Source organism: Carassius gibelio, chromosome B18 (genome assembly GCF_023724105.1).
Source record: "Carassius gibelio isolate Cgi1373 ecotype wild population from Czech Republic chromosome B18, carGib1.2-hapl.c, whole genome shotgun sequence".
NCBI classification, from domain to species: Eukaryota; Metazoa; Chordata; class Actinopteri; order Cypriniformes; family Cyprinidae; genus Carassius; species Carassius gibelio.
Genome location: NC_068413.1, coordinates 27,094,350 through 27,106,238, shown reverse-complemented (window position 1 = coordinate 27,106,238; position 11,889 = coordinate 27,094,350). Strand labels below are relative to the sequence as shown.

The window sequence follows — 11,889 nt, the reverse complement described above, 5'->3', positions numbered from 1 at the left end:
CGGAGCAGGCGGATTAAGACGGGAAGAAATCACCGATTTAATTTTGGAGACGTGGAACACGGGATGAATCCTCCTGTACGCCGGAGGAAGGCTAAGACGCACGGTTACCGGATTAATAATCTTGGTAATAGAAAACGGGCCAATAAATTTGGGAGCAAGTTTGTTAGAAACGGACCGCATAGGAATATTCTGGGTAGAAAGCCACACTCTTTGACCGACGACGTAACGGGGAGGCTTCGACCGGTGGCGATCGGCCTTAGCCTTGGTGCGCGACCTAGCCTGGAGCAGAGCTCTGCGAGCTCTGGTCCAGGTGCGGTGACACCTCTGGACTAATGCGTGTGCGGAGGGGACCGAAACCTCGGATTCCGTACTGACAAAATTAGGTGGTTGGTACCCTAAACTACACTTAAATGGAGACATGCCCGTAGATGACACTGGCAAAGAATTGTGTGCGTACTCCACAACTGAGAGTTGCTGACACCAGGACGAAGGATTATTGGAAACCAAACATCGCAAAACCCTCTCGACATCCTGATTGGCTCGTTCGGTTTGACCATTGCTCTGGGGATGGAACCCGGAAGAAAGACTAACAGTCGCTCCTAACAATTTACAAAATTCTCGCCAAAATTTGGACACAAATTGGGGACCCCTGTCAGAAACCACGTCTGTCGGGAGGCCATGTATGCGGAAGACGTGGTCAATGACAGCTAGCGCTGTTTCCTTGGCTGAAGGTAATTTGGGCAAGGGAATAAAATGAGTCGCCTTCGAGAACCGGTCCACTACGGTTAAAATCACCGTATTGCCTTTAGAGGGCGGGAGGGCGGTGATAAAATCTAGCGAAATGTGGGACCAGGGTCTTGAAGGGACAGACAGCGGTAAGAGTAACCCATCTGGAGGTCGATTGGAAGTCTTACCAATAGCGCAAACTGAACAAGCCAAGACGAAATCGTGGACGTCACGAGCCATACCAGGCCACCAAAATCGTTGCTTGACCAGAAATCTAGTTCTACTAACCCCTGGGTGACAAGCAACACTGGAACAATGACCCCACTGGAGAACGTCTGACCGTAACCTCTCCGGCACAAACAATCGGTTCGGTGGGCAACGAGCCGGGGGCGTTACCCCTTCTAAGGCGGTCAACACCTTCGATTCGACCTCCCACCTGAGCGCGGAGATAATGATGGTCCCCGGTAAAATGGGCTCGGGAGTAGCAGTACGATCGGAACGCTCAAAAAGACGGGATAAAGCATCGGGTTTGATGTTTTTGGAACCCGGCCGGTAAGAAAGTGTAAAATCGAAACGACCGAAAAACAATGCCCACCGAGCCTGCCTGGAGTTAAGTCTTTTGGCGGTTCTAATGTATTCGAGATTCTTATGGTCCGTCCATACAATGAAAGGTACACCCGACCCCTCAAGCCAGTGACGCCATTCTTCCAGTGCAAGTTTGACTGCCAACAACTCTCGATTGCCAATGTCATAATTAACTTCTGCAGGAGATAAACGGTGAGAATAATACGCGCACGGATGCACCTTTCCGTCTGAGGATGCGCGTTGGGATAACACTGCTCCTACCCCCACCTCTGACGCGTCGACCTCCACTATGAATTGACGTGAGCGATCAGGGGTGACGAGAATGGGAGCTGAAACAAAGCAGCTTTTCAGTTTGGCAAACGCAGCCTCAGCTGCGTCTGACCACCTGAACGTCAAACTAGGGGAGGTCAAGGCGGTCAGAGGAGCGGCTAGTTGGCTGAAATTGCGAATGAAACGCCGGTAAAAATTGGCGAACCCCAGAAATCTCTGCAGGGCCTTGCGAGACTCTGGGGATGGCCAATTTACCACAGCCTTAACCTTCTCAGGATCCATGCGAACACCCTCAGTCGAAATGATGTGTCCTAGAAAAGAAACAGACTGTGCATGAAAAACGCATTTCTCCGCCTTGACAAACAATCCATTCTCTAGCAACCGCAGAAGCACTCGTCGTACGTGTTGCACGTGTTCCTGGAGAGACGAAGAAAAAATCAATATGTCATCCAGGTAAACATATATGAACAGATCGACCATGTCTCGCAACACGTCATTAACGAGTGCTTGAAAGACTGCCGGCGAGTTGGTTAGCCCGAACGGCATAACGCAGTACTCAAAATGGCCTCTAGGGGTGTTAAAGGCAGTCTTCCACTCATCCCCCTCCCTGATGCGGACCAAATGATAAGCATTACGTAAGTCCAATTTAGTGAAAATGGACGCTCCCTGCAACCTCTCAAAAGCTGAAGACATAAGCGGCAAAGGATAGGTATTCTTTACCGTTATGTTGTTCAGCCCTCGGTAGTCAATGCAAGGTCGCAAGGATCCGTCCTTCTTTCCCACAAAAAAGAACCCCGCCCCCGCTGGAGAAGAGGAAGGGCGGATAAACCCCGTTGCTAGAGAACTGGATATATATTTCTCCATGGCCGCCGTCTCTGGAACAGACAAAGAATATAACTTGCCCTTAGGCGGAGAAGTACCTGGCAATAACTCTATCGCACAGTCATAGGGACGATGAGGAGGAAGAGAATCAGCACGAGACTTACTGAACACCTCCTTCAGGTCGTGGTACTCCGCGGGCACGCTAGCCAAATCCACTGCTTCCCCCTGAAACACAGACTCAGAAACATTAACACCAGCAGACAAAAGACAAGACAAATGACATTCCTCGCTCCAGCTAACCACAGATCCAAGGCGCCAATTGATGCTGGGGTTGTGTTTCTGAAGCCAGGTGTGACCGAGAACGATGGGGGATTGAGGTGAGTCCGTAATGTAAAATGATATCTCCTCAGTATGATTGCCAGATGTGGTGAGGGAAACAGGTAAGGTGGTCTGAGTGATGACTGGTAGTCTGTGTCCATTGAGAGCAAAGGGTGCAATGGGGTGTTTGAGGGAGGTGAGAGGAATGTTAAGCTTACTAGCGAACTGGAAGTCCATGAAATTACCCTCTGCCCCAGAATCCAACAAGGCGTGATGCTCGAGTGCGTGGGTGGACCACCGTAGACTCACCGGAAGGAGTGTCGATGTAGATGAGGTCTTTCTGGCAGAGATCCCACCCGATAGTAGCCTCCGTCTTACTATCGGGCTTGGTCTTTTACCGGACAACGCTGGATGTGATGTTCTTGACTGCCGCAGTATAAACATAGTCCCAGGGATCTCCGCCTGATCCTCTCCTCCCGGGAGAGCCGAGCTCGCCCCACCTGCATGGGTTCAGGATCTCCCGGTGGGCTGACCGCAACATCTGAGCGCTGATACTGAGCCTCCGGTCTGTTTGCGAGAACTGCTCTCCCCCTCCGTCTGGTGGCTTGATCGAGTCGATTCTCCACTCTGATGGTTAGGTCAATCAGACTGTTGAGAGAAGTGGGGAGCTCGACGGCGCGGATCTCCTGTTGGATGCGGTCAGCCAACCCATGCAGGAAGTGATCCCACTGCGCCTCCTCGTTCCACTTACACTCCGCCGCCAGGGTGCGGAACTCAATCGAATAATCGGAAACGGACCTTTCCCCCTGACGTAGGTCCGTGAGAAGCCAAGCCGCTACCCTCCCGGCGGCGGATCGGTCGAAGACCCGTCTCATCTCTTCCGAAAGTGCGTGGAACGAGGCACAGCAGCTGTCTTGGTTCTCCCACACCGCCGTCCCCCAGAGGGCAGCCCTTCCCGTAAGTAGAGATAAGACGAATGCCACCTTCATTTCCTCGGTGTAGAACGTGCGGGGCTGCAGGGCGAAGTGCAGAGAACAATGAGACAGAAATGATCGACAGAACTCTGGCTCACCCGCATATTTCTCCGGGATGGGGAGGCGTGGTTCGGGCTGGGAAATCCCCCCGGAGACGATCGGCGGTGTGGGTGGCGTGGGAGGCGCAGCGGGTGACGATTGTTGTTGTTGTTGCGTCTGGAGAACGAGCTCGGACACCTTCGTCACCATTGCTTGGAAGGCTCGACCCATCTCATCTATCGCCTTGTCTTGGCGATCCATACGACCCACAGCTCGTTGCAGAAATTCTTCGAGATGAGATGGGGAGCGATCGCCTGCTGCTTCCATGATGGTCAGATCCTACTGTAACGACAGATAAAAGAGGAGGAAGCAATTGCAGGCAATCAGATGTTGTTTATTGATAAAGAGTGTCCAGAGTGTTGGCAATGGCAAGGAAGGTCTACGGTGGCGTGAGAAGAGCGGGATTGTGAAGTCAGCGGTGCAGGTGAAGGTGGTCAATGGTTGGAACCAGGAACAGACCGGAACACTGACACGCGGACGACAACACGAATCCAAACCAGCACACAAACACGGAGGACGGTAATCCAGCTAGTGCATGGAGACATAAGAGAGGATCTGACAACAGAGAGAGAGCGAGGTGAGTATAAGTAGCAGAGGTATGATGACGATCAGCTGGAGCGAGACAATCAACACCCAGGTGATGACAATCAACTAAACGAGCACATGGAGACAACGTAAGTACAAAAACAATAACAAAACATGACACAGAGGAAACACTGGATTTCCTACCGTGACAGTCTGTTTCTCTCTTATTCCGAGGTCACCGTAGCCACCAGATCCAGTCTGTATCCAGATCAGAGGGTCACTGCAGTCACCCGGATCCAGTACGTATCCAGACCAGATGGTGGATCAGCACCTAGAAAGGACCTCTACATCCCTGAAAGACAGCAGAGACCAGGACAACTAGAGCCCCTGTCTCAGATGACCACCAGGACAAGACCACAGGAAACAGATGATTCTTCTGCACAATCTGACTTTGCTGCAGCCTGGAATTTAACTACTGGTTTCGTCTGGTAAGAGCAGAACTGGCCCCCCAACTGAGCCTGGTTTCTCCCAAGGTTTTTTTCTCCATTCTGTCACTGATGGAGTTTCGGTTCCTTTCCGCTGTCGCCTCTGGCTTGCTTAGTTGGGGACACTTCATCCACAGTGATATCGTTGACTTGATTGCAAATAAATGCACAGAGATGACATCACTGAATTCAGTGATGAACTGCCTTTAACTGTCATTTTGCATTATTGACACACAATTTTCCTAATGAATGTTGTTCAGTTGCTTTAACGCAATGTATTTTGTTTAAAGCGTTATATAAATAAAGGTGACTTGACGTGACACTGTGAACACACACCTGGAGCAGTGGGCATCAATTATGTTGCGGTGCCCGGGGAACAGTTGGGGGTTTGTTGCCTTGCTCAAGGGCACCTCAGTTGTGGTACTGCCAACCTGAGACTCTAACCCACAACCCTAGGGATAAAAGTCAAACTCACTAACCACTAGGCCATGACTTCCCCACCCGTGACTAATAAATCACAATTAACAGTACTGTGCAGTGTAGGAATTGCATGCAATGTTAAAACATACACTTTCACAACTACTCATCTATCGTGTAACTAGTGCTATGAACTATATCCTCATCCATAGGTTTTGGTGACAAGTAATGAATGTATTCATAGCTTACACTGAAATAATGCTATAGAAAGATAGATGGATATACACACACACAAATACATATATACATATTTTTTATGTCAGAACTTACGCAGTTCAACTTGTTATCAACAGGTTTGATGTATCATGTTCCACTAAGCAGTCCCTCCAGAAAAACGCGATTATGCGACGCCTGATTTAATGCACAATCAGCCAAAGGCCGCATATTTATGCGGGGTCGCATTTTTTCAAATACGCCGCTCTTTTGCCGCATAAATTGCCGATTTCAGAAAGCAAAATATGTGGGGCTAGCATGATTTCAAATCCTTGTATTTTCGTTGCAAAAAACTCACATATATATTAGCAGAAAGTTGAAAAATGTTGCGTTTACTTCACACAAGTAAAGCGCCATTTTCCCCCTATTGCCATGGGAACCTTATGAAGTGACGTAACTACGTGACGTGAACATCATCTGCAAACCCCGCGGTGAAACCAGGGTGAAACTTGAAGCACGCAAATCATTCTAATTTGCTAACAAAAATAAGCGCAAAAGAACGCGCAAAGCAGTTTCCCGATTTGTTACATGACAGTGGAGCCAAATTATATTGCGAGAACTTGCGAAAAACTGCGGTTTGATGAAATAGAGAAAAAAAGGTGATTCCCCAAACACCCCCTTCTCACTAGGCTACTAACACTGTTGTAGTTTTATTCAGAAGTTGATGCTTTACAAACTTTACAGTTGTTAGATTGCACTTTTATGTTACAGAACAGTAACAAAAACTTACAGTTGTATTTATATTAGTAGTGTGTAAAATAATTTACGTTGCAGTAAGAGATTGCAACTTAAATATTCTGTTATTTAGTATGCTCGCTTATCATAGGAAGTAATAAGAAATTACTCTTTACATTAAGGTAGTAGCCTAGTGAGAAAAAGGTGTAGGGGGAATCAACTTTTTTCCTCTTTTTCATCAAACCGCAGTTTTTGCAAGTTCACGCAATTTCATCGCATAAAATTGCAAAAATATCCCGCATATTCCATCGCATTTTTTAAAGAAAACGTGCCGCAAAAGCAAGGATTTTTGCCCGCAACAATCACAAAAAAAATCTGCGTTTTTCTGGAGGGACTGATTAAGGCATCAACCCTTCCTCTTTCATTATCTTCACTTACTTTGGTACTCAGAGGACATGTTTAGCAATTATAAAATTACAAAATATTTTTGAAGCAGTAACTTGAATGAAATGTTTAGCTGGATTTGAACATGTATGTTTTATACATGTTCAAATCCAGCTAAACATTTCATTCTCTTTCAGATAATTTATTTTCTGAAATAAACTCTCAAAAGGCTACATTAATAAGTTACAGAAATAACATTGACTGTATCATTAAACATACTTTATACTCTGGTATACCATGTTTAAATTCAAAGTAACTTTTAGCATTCTAATGTTAGCTAATTTTAGCCTACTTAGTGAATTTCAGTTGACAATGTGGGCGGTTCCTTCGTGTCAAAAAAGTAAAACTCAAACACGTTAATCAAATAATACAAAATGTACTTACCCAACAGTAGATTTTATATAACATATAATAGATACAACTCCCTCCTCTCCTCGTGCTTGTTCAATGTTCCGAGCAGAAAAAGAACGCGTCAACCCTATCTCACTAGATAATCTATCCTATAGCTGGATTTCGTAATATAACGAAATATATTACTATGTTTTGTTTCTACGCCTTGGCAGCACAGTTTCAGCAATTACATCCAACTCAGACATAAATTGTGACCGGATATATATCTGTTTTACATGTGCATAGATTCCATAAAAATAATAACAACGAATACATAAAACAGGTTGAAATAATGACTAAGTAGCAGTGTGGCTTTGCAATCACTTAACCACACTGGACAATTTGTGATTATAATTTATTTAAACAAGATAAAGTAAATATATTTACTTTGTATACAATTTTTTTTTATTCTGCAAGTTTTGCTTTGACGTCTTTTCACAACAGTGACGAGACGTGTAAAAGACGTCAGTGGTTCACAACCTCTTGAAAACCTCTTAAAACTACTTGTTGCACTTAAAACAGCACAAAACTGTGATTATTGAGTGGCTTGCATGCTGCAAATAATGAATGGACTTGGAAACTTTAATAATTTCCAAGCATTAGCCTTTAGTCTACGGTAAATAAAACAGCTTGTAACGTTATTTACTTAAGAAAAAAATAATAATAATAATAATAGGGTCTAGGTTAAACGAGATGGAGCCCATGACGGGGAGGGGGGTTCAGGGCGTACACATTTTTTTTTTTTTTTTTTGCATATGGGCCTGGGGCTGATTCGCTACAGTACGCCTCTGGATGACAGAAAAGATTATGAGACAGAGGAAAAAGAGATAATCATCCTCATCATTGCGATCAGAGCACACGACAGGGATTCATTAAAAGGCGCTCCTGTTTTATGATTATTAATATTAATTTGACACTGTTGACTTCCCTGAGGACCACCTTGCGTCCCCCCTTCCCCCTCTGTCTCGCATACTTTTAATATTAGGCTACTACATTGGTGAGTTTTAAATCTTGAAAACGCAATTGCGATATAATCTAAATGATTAGAAAATGTTAAGCAGAAAACTTTTATATCTCTTAATGGTCAGAACAATAATTTGATTTTGACAAGGAAGCCATCAAATGCCAAGTCTGCGGAGGTGCCCTGTAAAGAGTGCAAGGTAAAACTGCTTTGTTCGTTTCTTAAAACTGTATTCGTTTCGTTCATAATCTCTAACATTTTGGAGAATTGCTAGAATTGTTCATCACGACCGGAACGGTCTCTGTTTTAATGTCAAAGGTGTGCTGAAGGAAAAGAACATCTAACAGACGGAAAATAACTTAATGAAAACGGGCACTGACTGAAGGAGCATGAACGACTCGTCGCGCCATTACTTCAGCATGAAACACATGGACTACATATATAATATTGACAATAACATAACTTTGAACGCCACGCTTGGCGAAATGAATGCCACTGGGATCGCCCAAATCATGATCCCTCAGGAGTTGTTTCTAATGCTCGGCTTGATCAGTCTGGTGGAAAACATCTTGGTAGTGGCGGCCATCATCAAGAACAGGAATCTCCATTCGCCAATGTATTATTTCATCTGCTGTCTGGCGGTGTCAGACATGCTGGTGAGCGTCAGTAATGTGGTAGAGACACTCTTCATGTTATTGACGGAGCATGGACTGCTGCTTGTCACGGCAAAGATGTTACAACACTTAGACAATGTTATTGACATTATGATATGCAGTTCCGTCGTTTCCTCTTTGTCGTTCCTGTGCACTATTGCGGCGGACCGCTATATCACCATCTTTTACGCGCTTCGGTACCATAGCATCATGACCACACAACGCGCCGTGGCCATCATCGCGGTGGTGTGGCTCACCAGCATCACCTCGAGCTCTTTATTTATCGTTTATCACACTGACAACGCGGTCATCGCCTGTCTCGTCACGTTTTTTGGCTTGACGTTGGTGTTCACGGCGGTTCTGTACCTGCACATGTTCATCCTGGCGCACGTCCACTCCAGACGCATCATGGCTCTCCATAAGAGTCGCCGACAAGCCACTAGCATGAAGGGAGCCATCACTCTAACTATCCTGCTCGGGGTTTTCGTCATCTGCTGGGGTCCTTTTTTTCTCCACCTCATCCTCATCCTCATCTGTCCCACAAATCCTTACTGCAAGTGTTATTTCAGTCATTTCAACCTGTTTCTAATTCTTATCATATGCAACTCGCTTATAGACCCTCTCATTTACGCGTATCGAAGTCAGGAGCTGCGCAAGACGCTAAAAGAAATGATTTTTTGCTCGTGGCTCTTTGCAATGTGAGTAATTACTTCTAGAGTAAGTAATTACTTAAGGAGCATCTGCGTTGATGTTTATGTTATTGTCCAATATTATTCAGTCGCATTCTTAGCAAATAGCGAAAATAACCTTTGACTCTCTAAAAACACTGAGATACTGCTGACTGAGAGAGATGAATTTTATTAACTTTTAGACACAAAACACTTGTGACTGATTTTTCTATGAAATAAATCAATTGAACCATTTGATTTTTGATTTACACAAATTATGCTTGATGGGATAAATATTATGGCACAATATATGACATGTACAAGTGCCTGTAGTTAAAAAGTAAAAGTTTAATTTGAAGCATTTACAATTAATTGCTGAGAGAGATAAAACAGCCATGAAGTTTTCTGTTCAATGAAACACTGGTATTCTATATAATATGGAATTAATCCACACACCATTGTCTAGTACTCTAATCCCACCCCATCAGTCAGTTCATATTTGATGCCTTAAATTTTCATCAAGTTTCATCCACGCACATCTTAAAAATAATTGTAGTTTTACAGTCTTTCCTTGTTCATTTCATGTTTGCATTAAAAAAGGAATAAAATTAACTTTTCATAATGAAACGTAATTCATAAATGGTGTGGGTGGGGGTCTAACAATTTTGGGTTAACAACTCTGTTTGACTGATTTAAACCATTTGTTTTGCCTAAGGTTTAAATCTTTTGAGGAAAAACATGAATATTTAGTGCTGAAAATAAGAACGTTTAGAGGAAATAGTGCTCATTCAGTAGTACATTCATTTTTCAGGGGTTATATTTCAGTTTTGAAATATATATACGTATATAAAAAAAAGTCTGTATTTTATAATGTTCCCAACGCTGCAATTTATATATATATATATATATATATATATATATATATATATATATATATATATATATATATATATATATATACACGTCACGTCATTTCATATATATATATATAAAAGATAAAAATAAAATATTACCTATTATCATACTAACTTTTTAATTTATTATGTTCTGTCTTTACGTGTTTTCCTGTTTGGTGTTATTGATGCTTATCACAAGCTTTTACACATGTTTGAGTTGTGGCTGTGGGCAAGAGAATTGATTCTGAATGATGCCAGCTATCAGGGCCACATGACATTTAGTTAAGCCATTAAATCTTCTTTCTCTCATGGAAAACACATGGTTCTCTTATTTAACGTACACAGAATCCAACAACTATTTTCTTTAAAAAAATAAAATAAAATACAAATGATTTATTTTATTTTATTTTTATTTTTACTTTTCTAGTTTAGTTTATCATGGAATGGTTTTTCAAAGCCACAGTACATTTAACTCTTAACCACATTAAGCAGTTTATGGTTTTCTGTGTGGGATTACTCAACTACTGTGTTGTTACTTTGACAGAAAGTGTTTCAGACAAGGGAAATGTGAGAGAAATGCAGTTGTTTTGAGGTTTGTTTTTGACTGTTGCTTGCATTCCACTGGTGCTTACTGACCCTGTTTTAGACTGTTATTTACAAAGCTTTGCTTTATTAACAGGGCATGTAGTCATTCTCTTCCTAAAATTTTGTAAAAGTTTCTAAAATATATTTTTTATAATATTAATGAGATTCCCAAACTCCTTGGAGAAATTTGGCTTTACTTGGAGTATGTTAATATTAATGAACTACTATGTGGGATATCAAAACAGATAAACAATTTTCACATAAGTAAGAAAAACATTATATTTAACAGACATGCAAGACATAAGGAAACACTTAATGAGTTGCAGGACTGTGAATTAAAATCTAAAACTTCTAAGACCAAACCTACTAAACAAAGAAACAAAGGGGACTTTATTTATCCAGCCAGGGCTTATTAAATCACAGATTCAAAACAGCTTAATGTGTTATAAAAATAGCCTTCTCAGTCTGGTTACAAAGTGATCTTTTTATTGGTCATGCATGAAATTATTTAGCCTGTAAAATCTTGTAGAACACCAGCTGTGTGTTGCCTTTGTTTTTTTGTTAAATGCATGTAAAAAATAAACACAACAAAAAACCTTCAACAATTTAAAAATGGTTAAATTATTAAAACCTTTTTAATGTATCATTATCTTGTGTGTGTATTTATTGTTCCTTTTATTCATGGTCAGTTCTTATCTTGACTAAGTTATGTTAAGCTTTTGCATTTGTGGACTGGTCTTCAATCCATTGATTTTACCATTGTCAATCATCTGGATTTTCTCATGCTTCCTGTTCCGTCATGGTCTGTTGATCTGTTTCTAACTGGGTGCTCCGTTCTTCGAGCTGTTCTGTTGTCCTTAGTCCCACCGGCTCAATCTTGTCCTCTTATCCTCGGGCTCTACTCACCCTGGTACTATCTATGGATCCACTTAGGCTTCTGGCTTCACCGTGGTCTCACCTTCCACCAGCTCCACCATACTCTCCTCTACCAGCTCTGCCATGGTGTTTTTAGTGTTCTGGAGCAGAGTTTGTGTTTTCCCTTTCCCTGGAGCTCCCGTTAGTGTACTCTGTGAGTGATACTCACCTGATGGTAATGGTTAACAGGAGTTAACAGGTGTGGAGT

At 42.7% G+C, this 11,889-nt stretch overlaps 1 protein-coding gene across 1 annotated transcript; it reads left to right on the top strand.

Moving 5' to 3' along the window:
• The first annotated feature begins 7,801 nt into the window (after positions 1-7,801).
• mc1r (melanocortin 1 receptor) lies at positions 7,802-10,089 on the top strand. Its single transcript, XM_052582305.1, has 2 exons — positions 7,802-8,163; positions 8,283-10,089. The coding sequence occupies exon 2, from the start codon at positions 8,354-8,356 to the stop codon at positions 9,317-9,319; it is 966 nt and encodes a 321-aa protein (XP_052438265.1). The 5' UTR covers positions 7,802-8,163; positions 8,283-8,353; the 3' UTR covers positions 9,320-10,089.
• The last annotated feature ends 1,800 nt before the right edge of the window (positions 10,090-11,889 follow it).